We start from the raw sequence: 23,175 nt of genomic DNA on the forward strand, positions 1-23,175 counted from the left end.
CATTGCCTTGATCTCTAGGTCCCCAAAATACCTCTGATTCCGTGGGTGCCTGCCCTGTATACCTGCACAGCCCCCCCACCCCCAGAGACACTTCCATTGCTGGTTACTTGCTTTTTCCCGAACTTCCTCCTATGCTTTATTAATCAAGGGTCAGGCAGGAGAAGACCATTTATTTCTCTAGCTTATCCCAGGAGGCTGAAGACACCAGGAACACTCCCTGGGACCTAGGAAGGGGTCTGGAAACATCGGGGAGGGGTCACAGCTCTCACAGTGGCCTGGGGGAGCCCGTCCTGGCCTCAGGCTCCCAGGAGAAGAAGCCTGGGTCCCAGGAACAAAAGTCCAGGGGCGAATCCACCTCTTTCTCCTGTTTCTTCCTGCCTCAGTTTCATTTCAGAGTGGATAGTTAGGCCAGTGTCCTCTCCACCCAGACCTCCCTCCCCTGAGGCTGCCCATGAGGGTGCCCGGGGGCGGGGGCGGCATGCACTCTTAGACTCGAGGACAGGGCAAGCCCTGGTATTGTCACAGTTCACCAGCGAGCCCCTTTCCACCTTGGCACCTGTTGGCTCTGCCTGTAGAGTGGAGTAATACTCGCCCTATTTACAGCATGGGGTTGTTTTGTGACTAAAATAAGAAAGCGGCTATCGGATGCTTAGGATGTTTTTCGATCTCAGATACTTTTTAAGGTTAGAAGGGCTGTGACAGCGATTACAGGCTCTCACTGCGGACAGTGTTCCTGTAGTTTGACACCTGCCTCTGGTTTCCTTGAATATCATGAAACGCGAGCGACCCGGAGGATCTCATCAGCAGCACAGATGCCCCTTCTCGGCGCTGTGGATATCCGCGGATTCTGTCCTCAACGAGCTTACAGACCAGGAGGGCAGGCCGTCCCTGTTGGTTATAGGAGCAGGGAGCCATATAAGGCAGGTGTAATTGGGGCTAAAAATAAATGGCCAGAGCTTGCAGAATAAGTGGGAGCAGGGACGGGGCCCCGGGGCTGGGGAGCATGACCAGCATAGCCTCAGAGGTGCTGGGAGGCTTTTGTAGGGCTGGCTCGGGTGTTGGTTCCTGTATTATTTTCCTGGGCTGCTGTAACAAATGACCTCAAACAAAGTGACTTCAAACAAGAAAGAATTTGTTTTAATTGAAGGATAATTGCTGGTATTGTGCTGGTTTCTGCCATACATCAACATGAATCAGCTGCAGGTATACATATATCCCCTCCCTCCTGAGCTTCCCTCCCACCTCCCACGTCATCCCAGCCTTCCAGGTTGCGACAGAGTCCCGGTTTGAGTTTCTGAGTCATACTACAAATTCCCACCGGCTATCCATTTCACACATGGTGCATGCGTGCATGTGTGCGCTAAGTCACTTCAGTCGTGTCTGACTCTTTGCAGACCCCATGGACTGTAGCCCGCCAGGCTGCTCTGTCCATGAGATTCTCCAGGCAAGAATACTGGAATGGGTTGCCATGCCCTCCTCCAGGGGATCGTCCCCACCCAGGGATCGAACCCACATCTCCTGCATCTCCTGCATTGCAGGTGGATTCTTTACTGCTGAGCCTCCGGAGAAGCCCCTCCACACATGGTGAAAGTGAAAGTGAAGTCGCTCAGTCGTGTCCGACTCTTTGCGACCCCATGGACTACAGCCTACCAGGCTCCTCCACCCATGGGATTTTCCAGGCAAGAGTACTGGAGTGGGTTGCCATTGCCTTCTCCCCCACACATGGTAGTGTACATCAAAAACCAGAAATTCATTTTCTCCCAGTCGGCAGGCTGGAAGTCCGAAGTCGAGGGGTGGGCAGGGCGCACTCCCCCTGAGGCTCCAGGCGAGATTCCTTCCTGCCTCTTCCAGCTTCTGGTGGGTCCAGCAGGCCTAGGCCTTCCTTGGCTACTGGGTGCATCTCTCTGATCTCTGCCTGTGTCCTCACATGGCCTCTTCTTTGTGTGTCTCCTCCCCCTCTTATGGACACCAGTCTTGGACTCAGGGTCCACTCTAATCCCATATAAATTTATCTTGACTAATCACCTCTGCACAGACCCTATTTCCAAATAATGTCACATCCTGAGATTCTAGATGAAATGCTCTCTCTTTTTAATATTTATTTGTTTATTAATAGCTGCACCAGGTCTTAGCTGCGTCACACGGGGTCTTCAGTCTTCACTGCAGCACGCAGGATCTTTGGTTGGGACATGGGAACTCTTAGTTTCGGCATTCAGAATCTTGTTTCCTGACCAGGGATTGAACCCAGGGCCCCCTACTTTGGGAGCACAGGGTCTTACCCACTGGACCACCAGCAGTTCCCTCGTTGCTGGCTCTGAGCAGTTCTTGTCTGTCTCCCAGGTTGCCACACCTGTTTCATTGGTCCCCTCTTGGGCCCCACGGCCCACACAATTGTCCCCAAAGGCTAATGTGGAGCTCTGCGTACACTCCCAGGGCGGGTGTGTGAGATGAATGGACGGACAGCTGACCGGGGATAGGCAATTCCAGGAGCAGTGTCTCACCTAGTGGTGGTCCTGAGGAGGACCGTGGGGAGGATTTTCCAGCTCCCTGTGGTTGGTCACATGTGCCCAAGTACAGATGGAGTTGGAATTGGCACATCTGGAGGGCAGGGGTCTAGTTCATGGCGGCCTGTCGTGTGATGGAGAGAGGCAGAGAGAATTGAGAACCAGCAAACGTCCTCGTGAGTGCCTGCACCCAGCTCTGCACTGGCTCCTACAGTGGGAGTAGCCAGAGAGGAGCAGGATGGGGAGCCCTCCTAGTACTCCACAGACGTCACACGCAGAAGGAGCTTCTGGGTGATCCTCCACCGCCATCCATGAGGAGTTCACTTCTCAGCCTCCTATGCACCCCTCGCCAGAAGGAGCCCCCAGCTGCAATGTATCTGGGTCTCCTCAGGGTGGAGTTAGGGGTCCCCAACCCAGAGACTGAGGTGTCAGCCAGCTCTGGAAGCTGGTGTCTGTAGCTTTGTGATCTGTCCTGGCTCTGGAGGGATGAACAGGCGGGGGGCAAGTCTCCAGGGTCCCCTCCCCTTTCCAGAAATGCTCACCAGTGAATCCAGTTTGCACCCAAATGCCCTGCCTGCTACCTCAGGAGCTCCTGCAATGAGCCTCCGGGGCCCACATCCCTGCCTGGTGCTGAGACTCCGCTGCCAGGATGCAAGTTCTCTCCCCCTGCCTGCCACTGCCTCCAGTTACCTGCTCTGTCTTTGAGGGGAGGATCTTTATATCCAGGAATCCAGATCGTGCTTATCACAGCAACCTCCTGAGCTGTAAGGCTCCTAGGACCCTTTGATCACAAAATAATAGGCCAGTAAAGTGCCTCTACCCATGGGTGCATCTCTGGTTCTGAATCATGGTTCTGAACTCCTCTCAAATGGAACTTTGAACTTTCTGATTTGTGGGAAGGCCTTACATTTTGTCTCCATTCACCTATCCTCTCCTCCCATCCACCCATCCATCCATTCAATGGCTGTTCTAGATGCTGGGACATACAATCTCTGATAGACAGGCAGTCAGATAAGTAAGTTATCTAGTCTCTTAGACTTTTATAGGTGCAGTGGCAAAAGAGAGACTAGGATGGAAAGGGGACGGCGGGTTGGGAGGCAACCTCAGCAGGGTGGCCAGGGATACCTCACAGAGATGGTGTCAAGGAGCCAGGATTCAGGGGAGGATGGGAGATAGCCAGGCAGTGAGGGGAGCATCCCCAGCAGAAAGCACAGCACAAGGAGGCAAGGGGGGGTCTGGCACTCCCAGAAGAGCAAAGCAAAGAGACAGAAATGGGTGATGGGGAACAGGGCTCGGGGAGTGTGTGCAGAGGAGGGCATGGGGCTCAGGGAGGGGCTGTTCCGTAATTTAGGTGAGAGATGACAGTGCCTGCCTACCTGGGTTCAGGGCTGGCGGCACTGCTTGGGGGTGCTGGGGCAGAGGGTCAAGGCTGGTGGGGGGGAAACAGTGAGATTGAGGAGAGATTTTGAAGGTAGACCACAGGTTCAACTAAAGTTTTGGAGAAAGAAAAGAATTGTAGATGCTTTATTTTTTAAACAGCTTTCTTGAGATATAACTCACATGTAATACAATTTGCCCATTTTTAGTGTATTCACAGAAATGGGCAACCATCAGCATCATTTTAGAAGGGCTTTTGGCTGGGATGTAGAACAAGGGGCAGGCCTGGTCCACACTTTGCACCCAGTAGGTTCCTGGGAAGATGGGTATAGGTTAACTGCCAAGGTCAAGGCCCAAGGACAGTGGTTCTCAGAGTCTAGCATGTGTGAGAATCACCTGGGTGCTCGTTAAAAAAGCAGACTCTGGACTTCACTGCTAGTCCAGTGGTTGAGACTTCACTCTTCCTATGCAGGGTGTGTTGGTTCGATCCCTGATCAGGGAACTAGATCCCGCAAGCCACAACTAAGGATTCACATGCTGCAACAAACGATCCCTTATGCTGCAGTTAACACCTGGTACAGTCAAAAAAAAAAAAAAAAAGGCTGTCACATTGGCTGACAGGCGCTGTGGGGATGCACAGCAGAAGCCCCTCAGTACCAAGTCCAGGGATGTTTCCCAGGGGTTCAACCTCGAAGCTGAGGTCTGAAGCAGGAGCTGGAATTAGCCAGGCAGCACTGGGGAGCGGGGAGAGAGGAACTGGCTGGTGTTGGGGAGGCTGACCCGAAATCCTGCAGCCAGATCTGTGGGCACGTGATGGCCTGGCTGTCGGCAGACCCATTGCAGGTTAGGCTGTGTCTTCCAAAAAGATATGCCAAAATCCTAGCCTCGGCATCTCAGAGGGTGGCCACTTTTGGAAATAGGCTTGTTGCAGATGTAGTTAGCTTGTGTGACTGGTGTCCTGAGAGGAAGAGGAGGAGAGACAAAGAACGGAGGCATGGGGAACAGGCCACAACTGACACAGGGCAAGACTGGGTGAGACTGGAGATGCCCGTTGATGAGCCAAGGGCTGCTGAGAGCCGTCCGAGCTGGAGGAGGCAGGAAGCCACCACTCCTAGAACCTCGGGAAAACAGGGCCCCTTCATATTGGACTTCTGGCCCCAGAACCATGAGGGAATACGTTTCTGTTGCTTTAAGCCACCAGGTTGCAGGACTGTGTTACAGTAGTTTCAGGAAAGGAATACAATACCAGGTTCAGGTTTTGTGCAGGGCCTTGGGAGTCTTGTCCGGCGGGGGTGGGCAGTCCCCTGGGCAGGCGGCCTGCTGGATCCTCAGGTGCAGTCTGGTGGAGTCTGGCTGGCAGCAATGACCAGGAAGGGTCACCCTGAGGACAGTGTGTGCGGAATGTCCACTCACTCTTGCCCCACCCTCTGTCCTGCCCTTGACCTTAACCTTCCCCTCCCCAGGGGAGACCTGAGAACTAAGGAGTTGGTGACTGGCCCTGGCCCTCTGTGTGGTCACCAGGTACCAGAGGAAGAAGAGGTTCCTGCGCGGTCAGAGCCCTGTCTGGGGTTTTATTGTTTGAAGAGATGAGAAGGAGTACCCGGGTCCTTGGTGACACTGGGTTCACGCAAGAAGGAAGCTGCTCTCAGATTTAACTGCCTTCATGATTCCTCCCAGGAGTGGGGAGGTCCTGAGAGGGAGCCAGACCCTGGCTTCCTGGAAAAGTGTGGCCCACACTTGTAGTCTGAGGCTACAAACGGGAAACAAGTCTGCTTCCAGAGGAGATGTGGGTTTCTAGAACGTTCCACCAGAGAGCAGCCTAGGTGTTCCAGACATCTTTGTCTATAGAGTGCAAGCTCTGGAGCTATGACTGAGGGTAACAGATGGTTACCTGCTCTGGTAACCATCCATTAGCAGATGATCAATGCTCTGGACATTTTGGGGGTTGGTGCAGTTCACGGAGCAGCAAGTGGGAGGTGGTCTTTTGCCCTTCCTCTGTGACCCCAGGCCTTCTCCAAGTATCTGTCCAGATTTATGCTCGGGGGCCCAGCCTGATATCAATGCCCTCCCCTGGCCCTTTCTGGGAGGCTGCACTTTATAGGGGAATGGATGGGTGATCCCAGGAACACCGGGCCCCAGGGATGGGGTGAGACTTGGGTGTAGGGGTTGGAAATAACAGGTTGACAAGGCCACCATTACCATTTGGAGCCTTCCTGAAAGGCCAGAGCTAGACGCCTAGGAGCTATCCCTTTACAGCTGGCTTTGCCTCAAGGGGCTTGGCAACATACAGGCAGGTTCTTTTCAGTCTCTGGGCCTCGGTCTCCTCATCTGTGAAATGAAAGAGCTGGGTTAGTGAATTCCTAAGTTTCCTTTTAGTTCATCAAGGCTGTAATAGGAAAACCACACTAAGGCTGAACAATGAGACGAGCTCGGGGGCCATGAACCTAAGACTCAGAGGCAGAACCTGTCAGTCTCGAATTTGGGGAAGCCCTTTGGAAGAAGGCAGAGGATCTGGTATCATGGCTGTGGGCAGCGGTTGTTCTGGAAGGGTCCACAGGGTAGAGTATCCCCTGTGTTGCTGCTGCCCCAGCTTCTCCCACTGGCTTGACCTTCCTCTGCGGTCTCCTCTGAGTAGACCTAGGACTAGGGAGCCCCTGGGGGTGGGATCTGCTAAGGATGACGCCTCACTCCCGAGCAGGTGGGAGAGGGCCTGGGGCTGCTGAGGGGGCAGGGCTGCTGGCGGCTCCCAGGCCAAGGGACAGCCGTGGTTGGGCCATGCAGAGCGGTGTGCGAGGCACCCACCCCCCACAGCTCTGACTGCAGGATGAGCCAAGTACCCTCAGCGGGAGCTGGAGCCACCCTCAATCAGCTCAGGTGCAGCCAGAGCTGTGTCTCGAGGCCTGAGTTGCTCCTGAAGGGCTTGATGCTCCCTGTGCTCATAGAGGGATGGTGGCGAGGCTCCTCAGGCCCCCTGGGTGGCCTGTCTCCCACTGTGCTGCCATTTCCCAGAGCAGGGAAAGGCCTTCGCCCATCCTCATGCCGATGCGACCCCTCACGTGCCTTTGCTTTGGGGCGAAATGCAGGTCCCACCTCGGAGTGACGGGTGGGACCCGGGAGGCAGAGGACAGAGGGGGAGCCGTGCATGGTCGTGGAAGTTTCTGAGTGAGTCCGGGCTGCGTGAAAGTGGGAGTCAGTGACCGTGGGAGTTAGCCTGGGGCTCGGCAGGACAAAGTCCGGGCATAGGAGTGCCAGCAGCTCAGCCTCATTCCTGTCCCAGGCCAGCGGGAACCACAGAGAGCAGGGACACCCACAGCTCCTCTCTAAGCTGCTTCTGGCTGGAAAAGGGGGAGAAGGACCCGGGGCAGAAAGACCTCACCTGGCCCATGGACAGACCGCTTAGAAACGAGGTTGAGAGGAGTAGGGTGCAAATGAGCCAGGGTGGCTCCTGTCTGAAGTCAGTTCTGTTTTGCCCCACCCAGTGAACTTGGGATTCAACCTGGCATCTTTGCTCTTCTAGGAAATTATTATTATTATACTTGACATTTGTAGAATGCTTTTTTTTTTGGTTCTGTACCAACTTTTGGGCTTTTAATTCCCTGAACCTGGGCCCATGGCAGTGAAAGTGCCAAGTCCTAACTGCTGGGCTGCTGAAGAATTCCCTGTAGAGTGTTTTAATTAAAATACTCTGAAGAGGTTGGCAGAGCAGGTATCGTTCCCTGCTGCGTTTTATGGGGGGAAGGACCTGGGTGCAAGTCAGTGAGGGGCAGCCTAACCACATGGGCGGTGAGGAAGACGTCAAGGAGCAGAGCCCAGCTCTCCTGGCTTCTGACTGAGTCCAGAAGGATCAGTCTGGCTCTGAGTCAAAGGAAAGCCCTGAGATGAGGGCCTGGCCCAGAAAGGTGTCAGATCAAGTTCCTTAGCTTAAGAACCAAGCTGACTTCCCTCGACTTCCCCAGCCTGGGGAGGAGGTGGGTCTGTGCCCTTGTTCCCCTACCTGCCAAGCCCACGATGACGGCTCTGAGCTGAACCCAAGGCGTCCATCTGACAGGGGCCTCCGGGAGCCACTCTCCTCTGGCCCCCAGTGGGTCGCTCCTTGTCCGGTACCCCAGAGTTAGACCATCAGTCCTCCCAGAGGTGGTCCTCACACTCCCGGGAAGGTTGTTTCTTTGGGTGGGGAGGTGGAGATGGGGGAAAAAGCTACCTGCCTACCTCAGCCCGTCTCAGAATCCAGCCTGTGTCCCTACCCGCTGCCTTTCTCCTCCTGCCCAGCTAGGCCCCTCTGAACAGAGGAAGTATTGCCAACAACTCCTGCGAGGATCTGTGCTCCCTTGAGGCAGGAAAAGCCGTGTGCTCTATAGAATGTCCAGTCGCCTCCCAAGGCTTAAGGCTTAATGTCCTACTTCTTCCAAAGGTACTTGCCTTTTGAGAGTGAGTGCTTACCCTTATCCATGAATCCTTTGGGCATCAGTGTATACCCCATGGCTGTGGAATCCTGGGCGAATTTCCCAGTGTACCTCCTGAACTAAGAATTCCTGGGAATTAGGGGTGGGGAATGGGGATGGAGTTATTTTGTCAATCTCTGGACTTTATGGGTTAAGAACAATTGTGTTGAAGTTTTGAGCATGGTTTTCAAAGCGAGGAAGAAGAGGGTAGGTTAAGAAGCCGCTGTCCTTCTGAGTTTGACGCACCTCCCTCTCATTCCAAGGTCGGGGGGAGTGACCAGGCACTGGGACCGCGCATGAGACTAGGAGTTGGGACAGAGCTGGGTCCCAGAACTGACCCGCTGCTGACTAGTCTAACTCGCCCTGTGGTCTTGGGATAATCAATCATATATCAGAGTTTTAGGATCCTGACCAGTGAAATCAGACCAGTTGGTCTGTCAGGAGGTCCCCTCTGACCCCCTAAACCATGGTTCCCACTGGCTGCTGCCCGTGTCATCCTGCCCCACGCCCTGGGTGAATCATTTTGGGGCTAGAGTCCAGCCTGGGACTAGCTGTCCTGATGGGATTAGCCTTGACTTTAGGAGCTTGGCCAGGAAGCCAAAGAACCCTCTGAGAACGGCTGCCTGCCAGGGCCCCTTGAGGGAGGGGGTCCATAGAATGGCGAAGGAGAGGGCCTTAGAGTCCCCAGGGGGAGGTAGGCACTTCCCTCCTAAGTTCCTTTCCAGCATCAGCATCTGTAAACCATCTGAAGTCTCACTTGTGAAGCGAAGGAATGAGGGGCCTTGAGCAGCGAATATTTACTCCGTAAAATAAGGTCGAGAAAAAATGTGATGCCAGAGGGGCCGCTGCCATCTGCTCAGTCCAGGAGCGTGCAGGGATGCAGAGGGGTCGGCCTGCCACCCCGGCCACGTGAACGCGGACTCCGAAGTGCTCTCTGCTGTACCCGAGGCACCGCCGGTGAGACATCCAAGTGTCTGGGCAGAGGACAGCCTGGTGAAAGACGGGGGACTCCCTGGGCACCCTGACCAGTATTCCTGGCTCCTGGGGGCAGACGTGTCTGGAGGTCGAAGTGGAAAGCGATTGTGCCCCTGGGGGCTTTTTTTTTTTTTTTTTTAACGCATGTGCATCCTCGTGTATGAGTAATGGTATGTCTTACCTGCGATCTCTTTTCTCCTGAGGTCCAGTCCCAACCTCAGGACAGATTCCCTGACACTTGGGGGTGGCCCGGAGCAGGGCTTCTCACATGCAGGTGTTCGTTAGAATCACCTTGAGAAACACCCGGATTCACACTGACCCAACCCTGGACACGGGGCATCTTTGTTGGGAAAGCCCTGCAGGGCTTGGATACCACTTGCCACAGGCAAGAGATCTCGGGCGTTGTTTCTTGGTGAGAATGCTAGCCCATCCCTGGATGGCCTGTCAAACCCACACTGGACTTTCTTGTGTCTGCTTCCTCCTTTCCAGAGAAGTGAATAATCAGTTAATAATCCTTGCTTTTCCTGCTTCAGAGGACCACTGAGGGGTGGAGAAGAACACAGAGCTGTTTTAGGGGAAGAATGAAATTCAGTGTGAAGGTCAGATGGCCTCTAGCTCCCTGCTGGGAGCATGTTGATCAGCAAAGTGAAAAGATGCTGTTGGGGAAGCTTCTTGGGCTGTTGGAGGAAATGAGCAAGAGGAGGAATTCTCAGGGAAAAGGCAGCAGAGGCACAATAGTGGTTGTCACACCCCTCCTTAGGCAGTAGGGCAGACAGACCCAAGAAGAGCTGGCTAGGCAGGAAATACCAAGGGGGTGGCTGAACCCTAGCTCCTTCATCTCCCCCTCACCCCCTAGACCCTTCCATGGAACCCTAGCACCTCATGGGACATGGTCTGTGGGAGCAGAAAGAATTCTAGACTGAGGTCCATGACCTTGGGCTCTGTCCCAACCCTACCCCTCACCTTGAGCAAGTCTCTAAAGCTCCCCTGCCAGAGCTTCCTCCTCTGTAATGGACTCACCAAGGCCCGGGGCAACTCCACAGTAATCAGAGTCCCTGTGAAAGCATTTGGGAAGAGTTAGGAGCTGGAAAAAAAGTCTGGTGTTTGGCAGTGAAGAGTGGAGAAAAGAACTGAGCCTGGGGCCCCCAGCTGAGAAGCTGACCCCTGCAGAGAAAGGCTGATGACAGAGAGAGGGTGTCAGGAGAAAAAACGGAGCCAGTTTATGCTGTGCTCTGCCCCGGGGCACCTGTTGGGCTCAGGGGCCTTCCTTGATCTCCAGGGTTGAGCCAGGGGGCTTGCTATTTGCATAGGCTGATGCTAGCACCCAGGCTTGCCCGGGGCCTGGGCGGCTGCCTTGGCAGCAGCACATACAGTGTGGTACTGCATGTCCTGGGAGAGACTAAGACCCATCTTACCAGGCTCTCAACCTGGCCAGGGTGTCCTAGGTCCTCTGCGCCCCCCACCCCTCCTCTGGGGCCGCTGGGGGGCTTCCGCAAGAAGTTAAGGAAGTCAGGGTGGGTGGTAAGACCACCCTGGTTTGATGTCACAGAATTGAACTAAGTTTAACCAGAGGCTCTTTAAGCTTCTGAGCTGCTTCCAGGAGGAGAGATTGGACCCAATGGCACAGCTGTTTCCTGGGTTTTGAGCTCTGGAGACCCAATGGCACAACTTGTTTCATTGAGAGACTTTCTCTCAGAGAAGTTATTTTTAACCTGGGAAGGAAGATTATGGGGCATGAAGTCATCACCCTCGCTCTTTGTCACTGGAAGGGCAGGGGAAGCTTGGCACTAAGTCATAAAAACCAAGGAAGAGTATGGATGTAAATAAGTAAACACACACGCACATACCTGAGTTCCTGTCTAGGGTCCAGGTGTGGAAATACACAGCAGTGCGAAGGTCATGTGTATCCCCAGAGTCTGGGGTCCTTATCTCCCTTCAGATGATGCAGCCCTCCCACCTCCTGTGGGCCAGAGGGTGTTCTGAGAATAGCAGAAATGCTGCAGGTAGTCAGACCCAGTCTGTTCAGCCTGGTATCATCACCACCATCAACACTGTCACGTCACCATCACTATCACTGTCACCATTCATTGGGCCCCTTGATGAAAAGAGCTGACTCATTGGAAAAGACCCTGATGCTGGGAAAGATTGAGGGCAGGAGGAGAAGGGGACGACAGAGGATGAGGTGGTTGGATGCCATCACCGACTCAATGGACATGGGTTTGAGCAAACTCAGGGAGACAGTGAAGGACAGGGAAGCCTGGCGTGCTGCAGTCCATGGGGTCTCAAGGAGTCAGGCACGACTTAGCGACTGAATGACAACGGTCACCATTATCATCCTCGGTACCACCATCATCATGACCATCATCACCATCACTTTGACCATCACCATCACCATCATTCTCATCACCACCAGCATCAACAGCATTAACAGTAGAGGGTGACAGGGTCTGTTGAAAGGGGCTGGACTCCCCAGAGAAGCCCTGATCACTGCTATTCCAAGGTCATATGCCAAGCCCTGGTGACCCATCTAATCTGGAAGCCTCCAGTGGGCACATGAGTGGAGAGAGGCCAGTAGCAGAAGCCTTGGGGTCAGGGTTATTTGGCTGGGTAGCATTTCCCTTTTCTAGAGGATCTTTCCAACCCAGGGATCAAACTCAGGTCTCCCACACTGCAGGCAGATTCTTTACTAGCTGAGCCACAAGGGAAGCCCAAGAATACTGGAGTGGGTAGCCTATCCCTTCTCCAGTCGATCTTCCCGACCCAGGAATTGAACCGGGGTCTCCTGCATTGCAGGCAGATTCTTTACCAACTGACCTATCAGGGGAGCCCCTGAGTAGGATCACCCCCCCCCTCATTTTTTGGAGGGGGTTACAGTCCTGATGCTGGGGCTGCACCCTGGACTAGTTAATTCAATGAGAACCTTCAAGGATGGGAGAAGAGTGGCATCGAGAACCAGGTGTTTGCATATACAGACAGTGGCGAGAACCACTGGTTTAGAGGCAGTTTTAATAAGCTCAGGTTGACCAGTGCTTCTCGAACTGTAATGTGCAACCAGTGAGTGGTTCAAATGCAGATCCTGAGTCAGTGGTTCTGGGCTGGGGCCTGACAGTTGGCATCTCTACTGATTCTCCCAGGTGCTGCTGATGCTGCAGGTGCCTGGACCACAGGCTGAGGAGTGTTGGGAGGGGTGCGGGGTGGGGTAGGGCCGGGGAGAACCCCGCTGCAGGATCAGACAGTCTCCCTTGCAGTTCCGAAGTTAAATGGCCTCAGCCAGTTGCTGTGTGGTGCTGGGGGCAAGGCATTCGGTGCCTCCGATTCCAGTCCTCTCCTCTGTAAAATGGGGGTGAGACTTGTTTCACAGAAGCAAGCAAATAGAGTAAGATCAAGTTCATGTTTTATACATCCAGTGCTCAAGCACTGCCTGGCACACTGAATAATTGTCCAAATGTATCTCATATGATATCTATATCTATCTTGCTGCTCAAAGGCCTGTCAATCTCTTGGGTTAAACCAAATTTCTGCCATAGATTTTTATTTCCCCAGAGGTTGGGGGCAGGGCCAGTAGAGGTTCAGGCAGAGGAATTTGGACTTACAGGTATTCAGGTGGTAATGAAAGAAATTTTTAATGAGTTACCTCCAGCTCCCCAACGAAGGGACCAGGAATTCTGAATGTACCCAAATCTCCCCATGGACCTCTTCACAGCACTTTCTTGGGTGGCGGGAGGGGGGCGGTCAGGCAGGGTCCCAGCCTGCAGTCCAGGAGCCAGAGCGGGTGCATCCAGGGAGGGCAGAGGTACCAGTCGGAAGGGGCTCCCATGTGCTCCCTTCAACATAGCGTGGCATGGAAAGCCTGGACAAGGAGTGGGCAGCTCTGGGTTCCATCTGCCCACTAGCCATCAGGTGTCTTGGGCAAATCAAACACTTTCTCTAGACCTTCAGCTCTGAAATCTGGCTGATAGTAATAAGGGAGGTGAATGGGGTCACAAACGTGAGTGGGGGGAGTGTTACATCAACATATGGGCTCCTTTAAAACGAAAGGCACCCAAACTTCCCATCCTTCTGAATTTGATAGCAGATTGTGTCTGTGGGGATTAATGAGAAAATATTTGTGCCTGGCTCTTAAGAGGCTTCCCCAACTTTCAGGGAACAAGGGGGTGGGTACCCTGAAGAAGTGGCTTTTCTTTGTGGGAGGCAGAGCTGGGTCAGCACTGAGGCAGGATGCTCCTTCCTCAGAAAGAGTCCTATGAACCCAGGGAGACCCAGGAACATCTCAGCGACCCTGAGGCAGGGCCCCGACTTTGCCCTCATCCCCATGTGCCTGTGATGTCCCACTCTGCAGGGCTCATCCTTAAACACATCCCCACCTGGGCAGGAGAGCTCGGAAGGACTAGACCCCACGCTCTCTTCTGACCCCACTGTCCAAATGCATCACACCTGTCCCTTGACAGAGGCTCCTGGCACATTCTGGGCCCCTACCTGCCCTCTGCTTTGCCCTCCCAGTGCCCCTGGCTCTTCCCTTAAAGCCCTGGGCCCTTAGAAGGGGATCCCCTCAGAAGGAGGGGTTGGCAAAGGCCATCGGGAAGCCCAGGCCTGCCCCCGTGGGTATCTCCTCCTGCCACACGTCCCCCCTAATCTAAGGTAGAGGCCAGCAGATGCTTGCCCTTAAGAGGACAGAGTTGGATGTGTGACTTAATAAGGTTGAGAGCCATAAGTAATCCCCCGAGTGCTGTGCCCCGTAACCCAAGAGGACCTGGCCCGCACGCACCTGTTTTCACTCCTTTGCCGATAGCAGTATAAAAAGCACGCTGCTTAATGACTCTAGGAACTGACCAGGGGTGGCAGTTCCCATCGGCCCTGTCTTGGAAAGATCTGTCGGGCGGGCCAGGCTGCACGTGCCCGCGCGCAAGGTTGAGGAAGGACTGGAAGGGCGGCGCCCAGCTTCCTTCCCCCCCGGGGGAGGCTGGAGAGGCCGGGGCGGGGCTGGGGCGGGTCAGCTGCTCGCTCAGAGCCCAGGCTCGGGTTGGGAGGGTGGCACGCCCGCTCTGCCGGCCACGCGGGGCTGTTCCGAAGACCAGGGAGGGAGGAGCCCCACCGTCCCAGCAGGTCCGCACCGCTCTCCCTCCGGGAGACAGGCTGAGTTTTTAGAGTGAGAAGCAAAGCGCGTGCCAACCCCTTGACACTGACCCCTCGTGTTCTGATCATCTAGAACTGCAAGTTTCCGCTTCGGGTGGCACGGAAGATGTTGGCAATTTGTTGGAGAATCATTTCTCTGCCGGAGACGCAAGTCTAGAGAAAGAAGAAAGGGCGCTTCGGGCAGAGGCGGCCCCTGGAGAGACGCTCCCGCTCCTTCACCCCCCAGAAGGCTGGGAGGATGGGAGCTCTGAGAAGACAGCCGTCGACGGCCTGGGCTCCGATCCCGATCCCGATCCCGATCCCGAAGCCAGCCTCTCCAACGCCTCGGCCTCCGAGTCTGCTGCCCCGGGGGAACCTGCGGAGCCCGGGGCGGAAGATGCGGGCCCGCCGGGAGCAGCGAGCGCTCTTCCCCCAGGAGGGGAGGGGGAGCCCGGGGAGGAGGAAGGGGCGCGGGAGCTCAGGTCCGGAGAGGGCCCAGGACAGGAGGCTGGGAGCGGCGAGGTCCCCGAGGAAGCTGCGGAGGCGCTAGCGGAAGCAGCTGCGGGGTCCCCAGAGCCTGAGGACGCAGGGGACTCTCCCAGTCGGGAGGTCGAGACAGGAGGGGAGGGCAGCCCAGGGCCCGGTCGGGAGCCAGAAGTGCCTGATGGAGCCGCGGAGGCGGACGCAGAAGCCGCGCAGAGGACGGAGGACCAGGCGGAAACCAGCTCCAGCTCGGCCGCGGCCGCGGAAGACGCTGCCGCGCCCGAAGAGGACGGGGGCTCCCGGGAGCACAGCTCCGCGGAGGAGATGCCCGCGGAGCAGCCGGACGAGGCCTCCTCTGAAGAAGAGGGGGCTGAAGAATCCGAAGAGGACAGCGGCGACGAAGAGGACAGCGGCGACGGCGCTAGTTCGGAAGAAGCCGGGGGCGCCTCGGAGGAGGAGGAAGCCGAGAAAGAAGCTGGAGAAGGAGCCCACGCGGCAGCGAGAAGCGCGAGCCCCGGGGAGGAGGGGTCCCCGGAGGAATCGCCCGGGGGTGTCGACGCGCAGGAGCCCAAGGAGGAGGGGCCACAGGGTAGGGGGGCGTTCGGGGCAGCCCACATCCACACCCCCGCCCCCGCCCGGCACCTCCACGGAAGGGGCTGCTTCGGGCCATTCTGGCGGCTGCAGCCTTCCCGGAGGTCTTGTATATAGAGGCAGACAGGGACCCGCAGGGCGGGCGGGAGAGCCTCTAGTCAACCGCGGGGGTCGTGGAGCAGAGGCCCCATGGGGGTTCCGGGCCCTCTGGGTGCCTCCAGGCTGCTCCTTAATCACTTATCCCCACTTCAGAGAGACCCACTGAGAGCCTGCACCCTGGAGGGCCCAGAGGAACCTGGTTACATTTGAGTTAGGCCATCAGAAACGTATCCGTTAGAGTCCCTCCTTTAACACAGACCAGTGCCTAAACCCTAAGCACAAGGGACACAGGGGCAGGATTTGTGGCCGGGAGGCAGGCTGGTGGGTGTGAGGGGCATTGGGGAACCACGTTGGTTGGCTAGCTCCTGGGACCTCCCCTTGAAGACTAGGTCATGTCGGGATCCTGATAACACTGGGCTGATTGAGACACTAACGGCCAGCAGATGTCCATTCCGCAGATGAGTGGCTGGAGCAGCCACTCTTGGCTAGGGGACAGGGTGGGGGGATGGAAGTGGGCAGGACCTAAGCTACTGGGCAGCATTAGAGGTGTGTCCGGCACTGGCCATGGTCTCATCCACTGAGTACACTGACCTGGACCCGGAAATGGCTTGTAGGATGGAGTCACTGGAGTCAATCTTCAGTTTCCAATGCAGGTTTCCTTGAAAGAACTTCATTTCCACAACTGGTTGGGTACTTGCAATGGGGGACGCTTCCCCTGGCCTCCCAGATCTGGGTCTGATCGCAGAAAGGATCACCCTGTCAAGACACATTGATTATTCTCTACTCCCATCCCTCCTGGAACTGGCTTCCCCTTGTTCCCACAGGCCAGGTCCATCCTCCTTCCATCACCTAAAATTCTTTGTGCAATTAGCCCAGGATTTAAAAAAAAAAAATGGCTGTGATGTTAAGAGGCCTGGGAATGTGAGCATCCCTCCCTGGGAGCCTCAGGTGGTCACGGGCACCTCTGGCTGGGTCAGAAGCAACAATGTACCCCCTACCCCCTCCCCCCTCTCCCTATTCCCCCTCCGCTCCCCAAGACTGCCTGTAGCAGCTCTTCCTGATGAAATGCTCACTTGACCAAGCCAGTGGTCCACCTAGAACCTGAAAGGCAGTCTCCTATAAACCTCTCCTTCTCCTGTCCTGGATCTCGGCTCACAGGCAACCCTCAGGAAATTTTCCAACTTCCCCAGCTAAGATGTCACAGGCACACGTCTTAGGCCCTCCCAGCTTCCAGACTCTTTCCTCCCGAAGCCACATCGATGCCTGTGTATCTGATATTACTTTCCAGGTTACTTCTCCCTCTCCCCTCAGGCTCTGGGAAACTCCACGTGGGCAGAGCTGGGTCGGTTTGGGGCACCGCGGCTTTCACAGCACAATGATCCGTGCTTGGCACGTGTATAGTAGGCGCTCAGTCCAACATTTGCTGAATACCTAGAATGGATCATGGAGCTTCACAGGTGTTGAGTTTGGATTTTCAAAGTCCCTCATAGAGACAGAGCTCCGTGCAGTTGAACCTGGACCGGCTCCGGTCAGCATTTGCTTGCGATCCTGCCCCACTCCCCAGCTTGCCTGACTAGAGGGAGCCCCAGCGCCAATGGCTTAACCCCCGATCTCTGCTTCTTTCCCCAGAAGAGGCAGAGGATGTGAGTGAGGAAGCCCCGCTGAGGGACCGCTCCCACATCGAGAAAACCCTGATGCTCAATGAGGACAAGCCCGCCGATGACTTCTCTGGTAACCGGAGGCAGGAGCTGGGTGGGGCCGGGAGACCCCGGGGCCAGTGGCCAGGCGAGTCTGCAGCTGAGGCCGGCAGACACCCCAGGGGAGGAGGAGAGCCCTGGAGTTGAAGGGAGTGGATCGCTTCTCTCCGTGGAGGAGGCTCTGTGAGCAGCGTCCAAGCTGGAGGGCTCTGGTTGCTGGGAAGGAGGAAAGGCGATCCGAACCAAGGGACTGGTTGGGGGAGCACATGGCAGAGCTGTGACCTGGGGATGGTTGTTGTTGTTCAGTTGTTCAGTCATGTCCCACTCTTGGGGATCCCATGGACTGCCGCACGCCAGGATCCCCTGTCCCTCACTGTCTCCTGGAGTTGGCTCAAGCTCGTGTTGATTGAGTCGGCGATGCCATCCAACCATCTCACCTTCTTTCACCCCCTTCTCCTCCTGCCCTCAATCTTTCCCAGCATCAGGGTCATTTTGACGGTGCCAGCATCTGAGTCGTGGCAGGGGGAAGGTTGTTCATCACACTGGGCTTCAATTTTTACAGTTTATAAAGCCCTTTCGTGTCCGGTATTCCGTTTCACCCTCATAATAACCCAAGGCTGTCAGCAGGGTTTTCTGTCTCCTAATTGATGAACCAGTGAGAGCTCAGGGCGAGGCCGGGGTCTGCTCTGGCAACAGCAGGAGATGGGCCGCTGACGGGCAGCTGGAGAGCCTGACCCGCACGGCTCCGAGTTCATCTCTCCCTGCACCTCACCCCACGAGTCCCTTCTCCCTGGAGCCACATTCTTCCCAAGAAGAGACTTGGGATGTCTGAATCCTCCCAGGGGCACCAGGGATGCGGTGAAGGGTGCAGGGCTGGGGTGGCCATGCCTGCTTGCCTCTGATCCTAAGGCAGGTAGCGGTAGGGGACAGAGAGAAGGAGCTGGAGTTTCCAGCACCTCGAGGTAGCTGCAGGCTGAGGTAGTGCTGTGAACTGTTGAGGGGAAGGACCAGAGGGCTAAGTTAAAAAACAAAAATGCTGTGGTGACTTTCAGGGGTGTGTGTAGGGGGAATGCCTTCTAGATGGGCCACAGCTGCGAAGCCCCTGCCTGACCCTTAACCCTTCACCCTTCTCTGCCCCCAGCGGTGCTGCAGCGGCTTCGAAAAATCTACCACTCGTCCATCAAGCCCCTGGAGCAGTCTTACAAATACAACGAGCTTCGGCAGCATGAGATCACAGGTACCAGCCACATCTGAGCCCTCGAGGCAGGGAGGGGCGGAGACCTCAGTGACAAGGGCCAGCCTTTCCCAGCAGGTGTACCCCTTGATCTACACAGGGATTTACGTTTCCTCCGTGAGATCCATGAGTGCAGTTTGGGTTTCTAAAAGATGCCAACTTCCCTGACTGCTGCGCTCCAGCCCCCACGGGACTCCTCATTCACTTATAGATCGAGTCTTCTGTCCCCTGTCCACTTCCCATGGGTTTGGATTCTTTTAAAAATTGATTTTCAAAATAATTTTAAAAAAATTAAATAAACTGGCAACCAAAAAAAATTCTGTGCAAAATAGTATAAGTTGAAAAAATTTTTAAATAATCCCTGTCTTGATTTTCAGGCTCTCTGACTCCACTCTCAGAGACGCACACCGCTAAGGTTTCTCATCAGGGCTTCCAGACAGCACTCTGCTTCCATGCCCAAGGGTATCTTTTCCTTTGTCTGACAAAGATGGGATCACAGCACACAATTGCTCTTTTTGGCCTTTGTGAACCCACCACCTTAGATAGCGTACCCTGTTGATGAACCACTGGGCGTTTGCCTCATTCCCTTTTTAGAGTGTTACAGACACTGCTGTAGTTAGTTGTTCCATATTTCACACACGTTTATTTGTAGGGTATGTTTTTTGAAAAACCCCGGAACTCAGCGTTTTTATAGTTTTCGCCCAGTTGCCTTAGGTTGTCCTCTGTGTTCCACAGCAACAGGATAGAGTTCTTGTTGCCTCACGGCAGGGCCATTTTAAAGTGTCGCTTGTCTTGGAAACCTGTCGACAGTGACATCTAATTGCTATTATTGTTCTAGTTGCTGTTTTTTAAAGGGGCAGCAGAAACATTCCTTTTTCACCTTGATCACCTTTCTTTTTTTTAAAATTTAGTTTAATTAAAAATGTTTTATTGGAAATACAGTTGCTTTACAATGCTATGTTAGTTTCTACTGTACAGCAAAGTGAATCAGCTGTACGTATACATAGATCCCCTCTTTTTTGGATTTCCTTCCCATTTAGGTCACCACAGAGCAGAGTAGAGGTCTCTGTACTATACAGCAGGCTCTCATTAGTTATCTATTTTAACATAGTTTATAGGCTTCCCAGGTGGCCCAGTGGTAAAGAATCCGCCTGCCTATGTAGGGGACGCAGAAGACATGGGTTTGATTCCTGGGTCAGAAAGATCCCCTGGAAGAGAAAATGGTAGCCCTTTCCAGTGTTCTTGCCTGGAGAATCCCATGGACAGAGGAGCCTGGTGGGCTACAGTCCCTGGGGTCACAAAGAGTGGACAGGCCTGAGGACCTGACCATGCACACATGCACACTCCAACAGTGTACATGCGCCAACCTCAGCGTCCCCATACGCCCCAGCCTGCGACGGGAATCTAATTTGCATTTGAACGGGGAGTGAAATCGCACATCCCTTCCTGTCTTAGTTGGCTGTGATGCTCTGATGGCTGTGCAGGGAGGGGGTATTGTAGGCCTCCCTCATTCTTGCTTTACAGAAGGCGGACCAGAGGCTCAGAGAGACCCTGGGCTGCCCAGGCCACGTGGCTGGAATTAGGAGCGGTAACTTCTTCGTCTCCTTTTTTCACCATTCCCTTGCAGGCTTCTCAGAATGAGGCGGCAGGCAGGCGGCCCGTGGGGATGGCACTCTGCAGAGAGGGCATCCCCGGGGCCTGATCTCTCTGTCCAGGCGCCCCTCCTCTCCCCTCTTCTCTTGCCAGTGTCTGGGCTCCTCCGAGCCCAGGGTCATCCTCCTGTGACCTCCCTCCTGGGTGCCACACCTGTAGCCTCCTGTGTGTGCCAGTGCCGCCCCCTGCTGCAGGGAGGCGGAACAGCAGCTGGGAAAACTGGTGAGGTGGTCTCGCAGGGGAGCTGGAAGGCCAGGTTCCCCTTAGTGGGGCCTGGGCCGGGGAAAAAGACACTCCTTATAGGATCTCTGTGGCTGTGACTAGGGATTCCTGCCACCCCCACCCTCCACCCTCCTGTTCCTTCCTGTGCCCCAGCCAGGGGTTGTTCTTCAGTCATTAAGTCATGTCTGACTCTTTTTGACCCCATGGACTGCTGCACTCCAGGCTTCCTTGTCCTTCACCATCTCCCGGAGTTTGCTCAAACTCATGTCCATTGAGTTGGTGATGCCACCCAACCATCTCATCCTCACCCATTCCTTCTCCTCCTGCCCTCAGTCTTTCCCAGCATCAGGGTCTTTTCCAGTGAGTCGGCTCTTTGCATCAGATGGCCACAGTACTGGGGCTTCAGCTTCAACATCAGTTCTTCCAATGAATATTCATCATTGATTTCCTTTAGGATTGATTGGTTTGATCTCACAATGAACTTTGGGAAATTCTTAAAGAGATGGGAATGCCAGACGTGGTCTCACACACGCATTCAAATATCTGAAAGGACACATAGCCTAAGCAGCTTGAGGACATGGAGGGGAGACTTTTCTCTGTATACCTTTTTATACTTCTGATTTTTGAATCAAGAAATGAAATCAATTAAAATTTTAAAAAATAACTGAAAGAAAGAAAGAAAGAAAAATAAAACCACCACAGTGCCTCCTGTGTTGAGGCCTTGCCTGCCAGGCTCAGTGGGGCTAAGATGTCTGGAGAACTTTAGGTACTAAACTGTGCAGGGCTGGGGACTTGCCTGGTGGTCCAGGGGTTAAGACTCCATGATTCCAATGCAGCAGGTGCGGGTTTGAGCCCTGATCTGGGAACCAAGATCCCACATGCCTTGCTGCAGGGACAAAAAAAAAAAAGGCTGTGCATGGCCGACCCTATGTGCCCTAAGGGCTGGAAGTCTGCAACAGGAGATTGTGAATCTCCCATGTGGAAAACCTCTCACTGTCCCCTCCCCATCCCTGGGTTTTGAAAGCACTGGAAAATTCTGCTTTTTCTTCTCAGGGACCCGCCCTGGAGAGGCCCAGGCAGGGTGTTCTCCCCAGCATGAGACAAGAACCCAAGAATTGCCGAGTCAGTGCTTGGTCTTGGACACTGGCAAACGCGTCGTGGACTTGGGAGGCTGACATTTGAGACCGGCCCTGTTGGCCGGCTTGGGCTGAGCCTGAGGAGGGGTGTTGGGAGGTGCAGCTAAGCAGAGGGAGGCAGGGGGCGGGCAGCGCCCGGGTCCAGACCATCCCAGAGTGTATAAACCTCTTCCATGACCATTTTTCTGTAACCAATCCAGGTAGCGGTATTTTAGCCTCTCCTCAGTGGCTGCTCTCTCCTGCCCCTCTTATGAACGGTGTGCTCACAGATCTGAGCCTGGAGGTCCCCCCAAGTGTGACTCTGAGTCACTGTTTCTTGACCTCAGTGGATCCCTCCCTCTCGGTGCTGTGGGTCTGTGCATGGTCCAGATGCTGGTCTGCCACAGTCCAAATGCTATCTTCTTGTGGGTGCTAACTGGGTCATCACACTAACATAGAACAAGACGTGCTCCAGACTGTACCATGCTCTGCAATCCAGGGTGGAAAGCCACAGCTCCTGATGGACTATCTGGGGCACAACATGAAGAACCCTGTCTCTCCACAGTGAGGAGCTTTGAGTTCATGTCCATGTCTTGTCCCTGCTGCCCACAGATGGGGAGATCACGTCCAAGCCGATGGTCTTGTTCCTGGGACCATGGAGTGTTGGCAAGTCCACCATGATCAACTACCTCCTTGGCTTGGAAAACACTCGCTACCAGCTCTACACAGGTAACAGCATGACCTTCTTGTGTGGCTGTTGGCATTTCAATGTCACATGTAAAAAGCATTGTGAAAAAAAATGAAACATGTAGGGGCTGTAGTGTATGGCACAAAGTACCAGGAAAGAGATCCTGTACTCACTAAACTTAAGCTGTAATGCCATGAGGGAAAACTTGGAGATCAATGAGGTAGCTTTGATTCAATATACAAAGATTTAAAGGGGTTACATTTGTTTAAAAAAAAAATATATATATATATGTAAAATCAGAAATAAGTTAAAAGGGTATTTGACTACACAGGAAATTTTATTTTTTTAAATTATGGTATAGCATTAATATAGGGTTTCCCTGGTGGCTCAGTGGTAAAGAATCTGCCTGCCAATGCAGGAGATTCAGGTTTGATCCCTGGTCCAGAAAAAGCCTTTGGAGAAGGAAACGGCAAGCCACTCCAGTTTTCTTGCCTGGAAAACCCCATGGACAGAGGATCCTGGTCAGCTACAGTCCAGGGGGTTGCAGAGTTGGACATGACTTAGTGACTGAACAGCAACAAATGTATAGCGTAAGTGAAAGTGAATGTCTCTCAGCTGTGTTCGACTCTTTGTGACCCCATGGACTAAACAGTCCATGGAATTCTCCAGGCCAGAATACTGCAGTGGGTAGCCCCTCCCTTCTCCAGGGGATCTTCCCAACCCGGGGATCGAACCCAGGTCTGCCGCACTGCGGGCAGATTCTTTACCAGCTGAGCCACAGGGAAACCCAAGAATACTGGAGTGGGTAGCCTATCCCTTCTCCAGCAGATCTTCCCGACCCAGGAATTGAACCCGGGTCTTCTGCATTGCAGGCAGATTCTTTACTAGCTGAGCTATCAGAGAAGCCCAGTGTATGGGCACAGTGAATATAGAAAACAACACTAGTAACTTTGTATGGTGACAGATGGTAACTGGACTTACTG

The 23,175-nt window shown here is 54.4% G+C and overlaps 1 protein-coding gene across 1 annotated transcript in view; it reads left to right on the top strand.

The window, feature by feature from the left end:
- The window catches only part of SRL (sarcalumenin), a 36,974-nt gene that overhangs the window by 8,023 nt on the left and 5,776 nt on the right, over window positions 1–23,175 (top strand). Inside the window, exons 2-5 of the mRNA XM_055409362.2 lie at window positions 14,505–15,482; window positions 17,213–17,314; window positions 18,422–18,517; window positions 22,117–22,233. Of these exons, the coding sequence (XP_055265337.2) occupies window positions 14,505–15,482; window positions 17,213–17,314; window positions 18,422–18,517; window positions 22,117–22,233 (1,293 nt within the window). The remainder of the gene's footprint in view (window positions 1–14,504; window positions 15,483–17,212; window positions 17,315–18,421; window positions 18,518–22,116; window positions 22,234–23,175) is intronic.

Source organism: Moschus berezovskii, chromosome 27 (assembly GCF_049115385.1).
Source record: "Moschus berezovskii isolate FMDL1 chromosome 27, NW_MosBer_1.0, whole genome shotgun sequence".
In the NCBI taxonomy this organism is placed as follows: Eukaryota; Metazoa; Chordata; class Mammalia; order Artiodactyla; family Moschidae; genus Moschus; species Moschus berezovskii.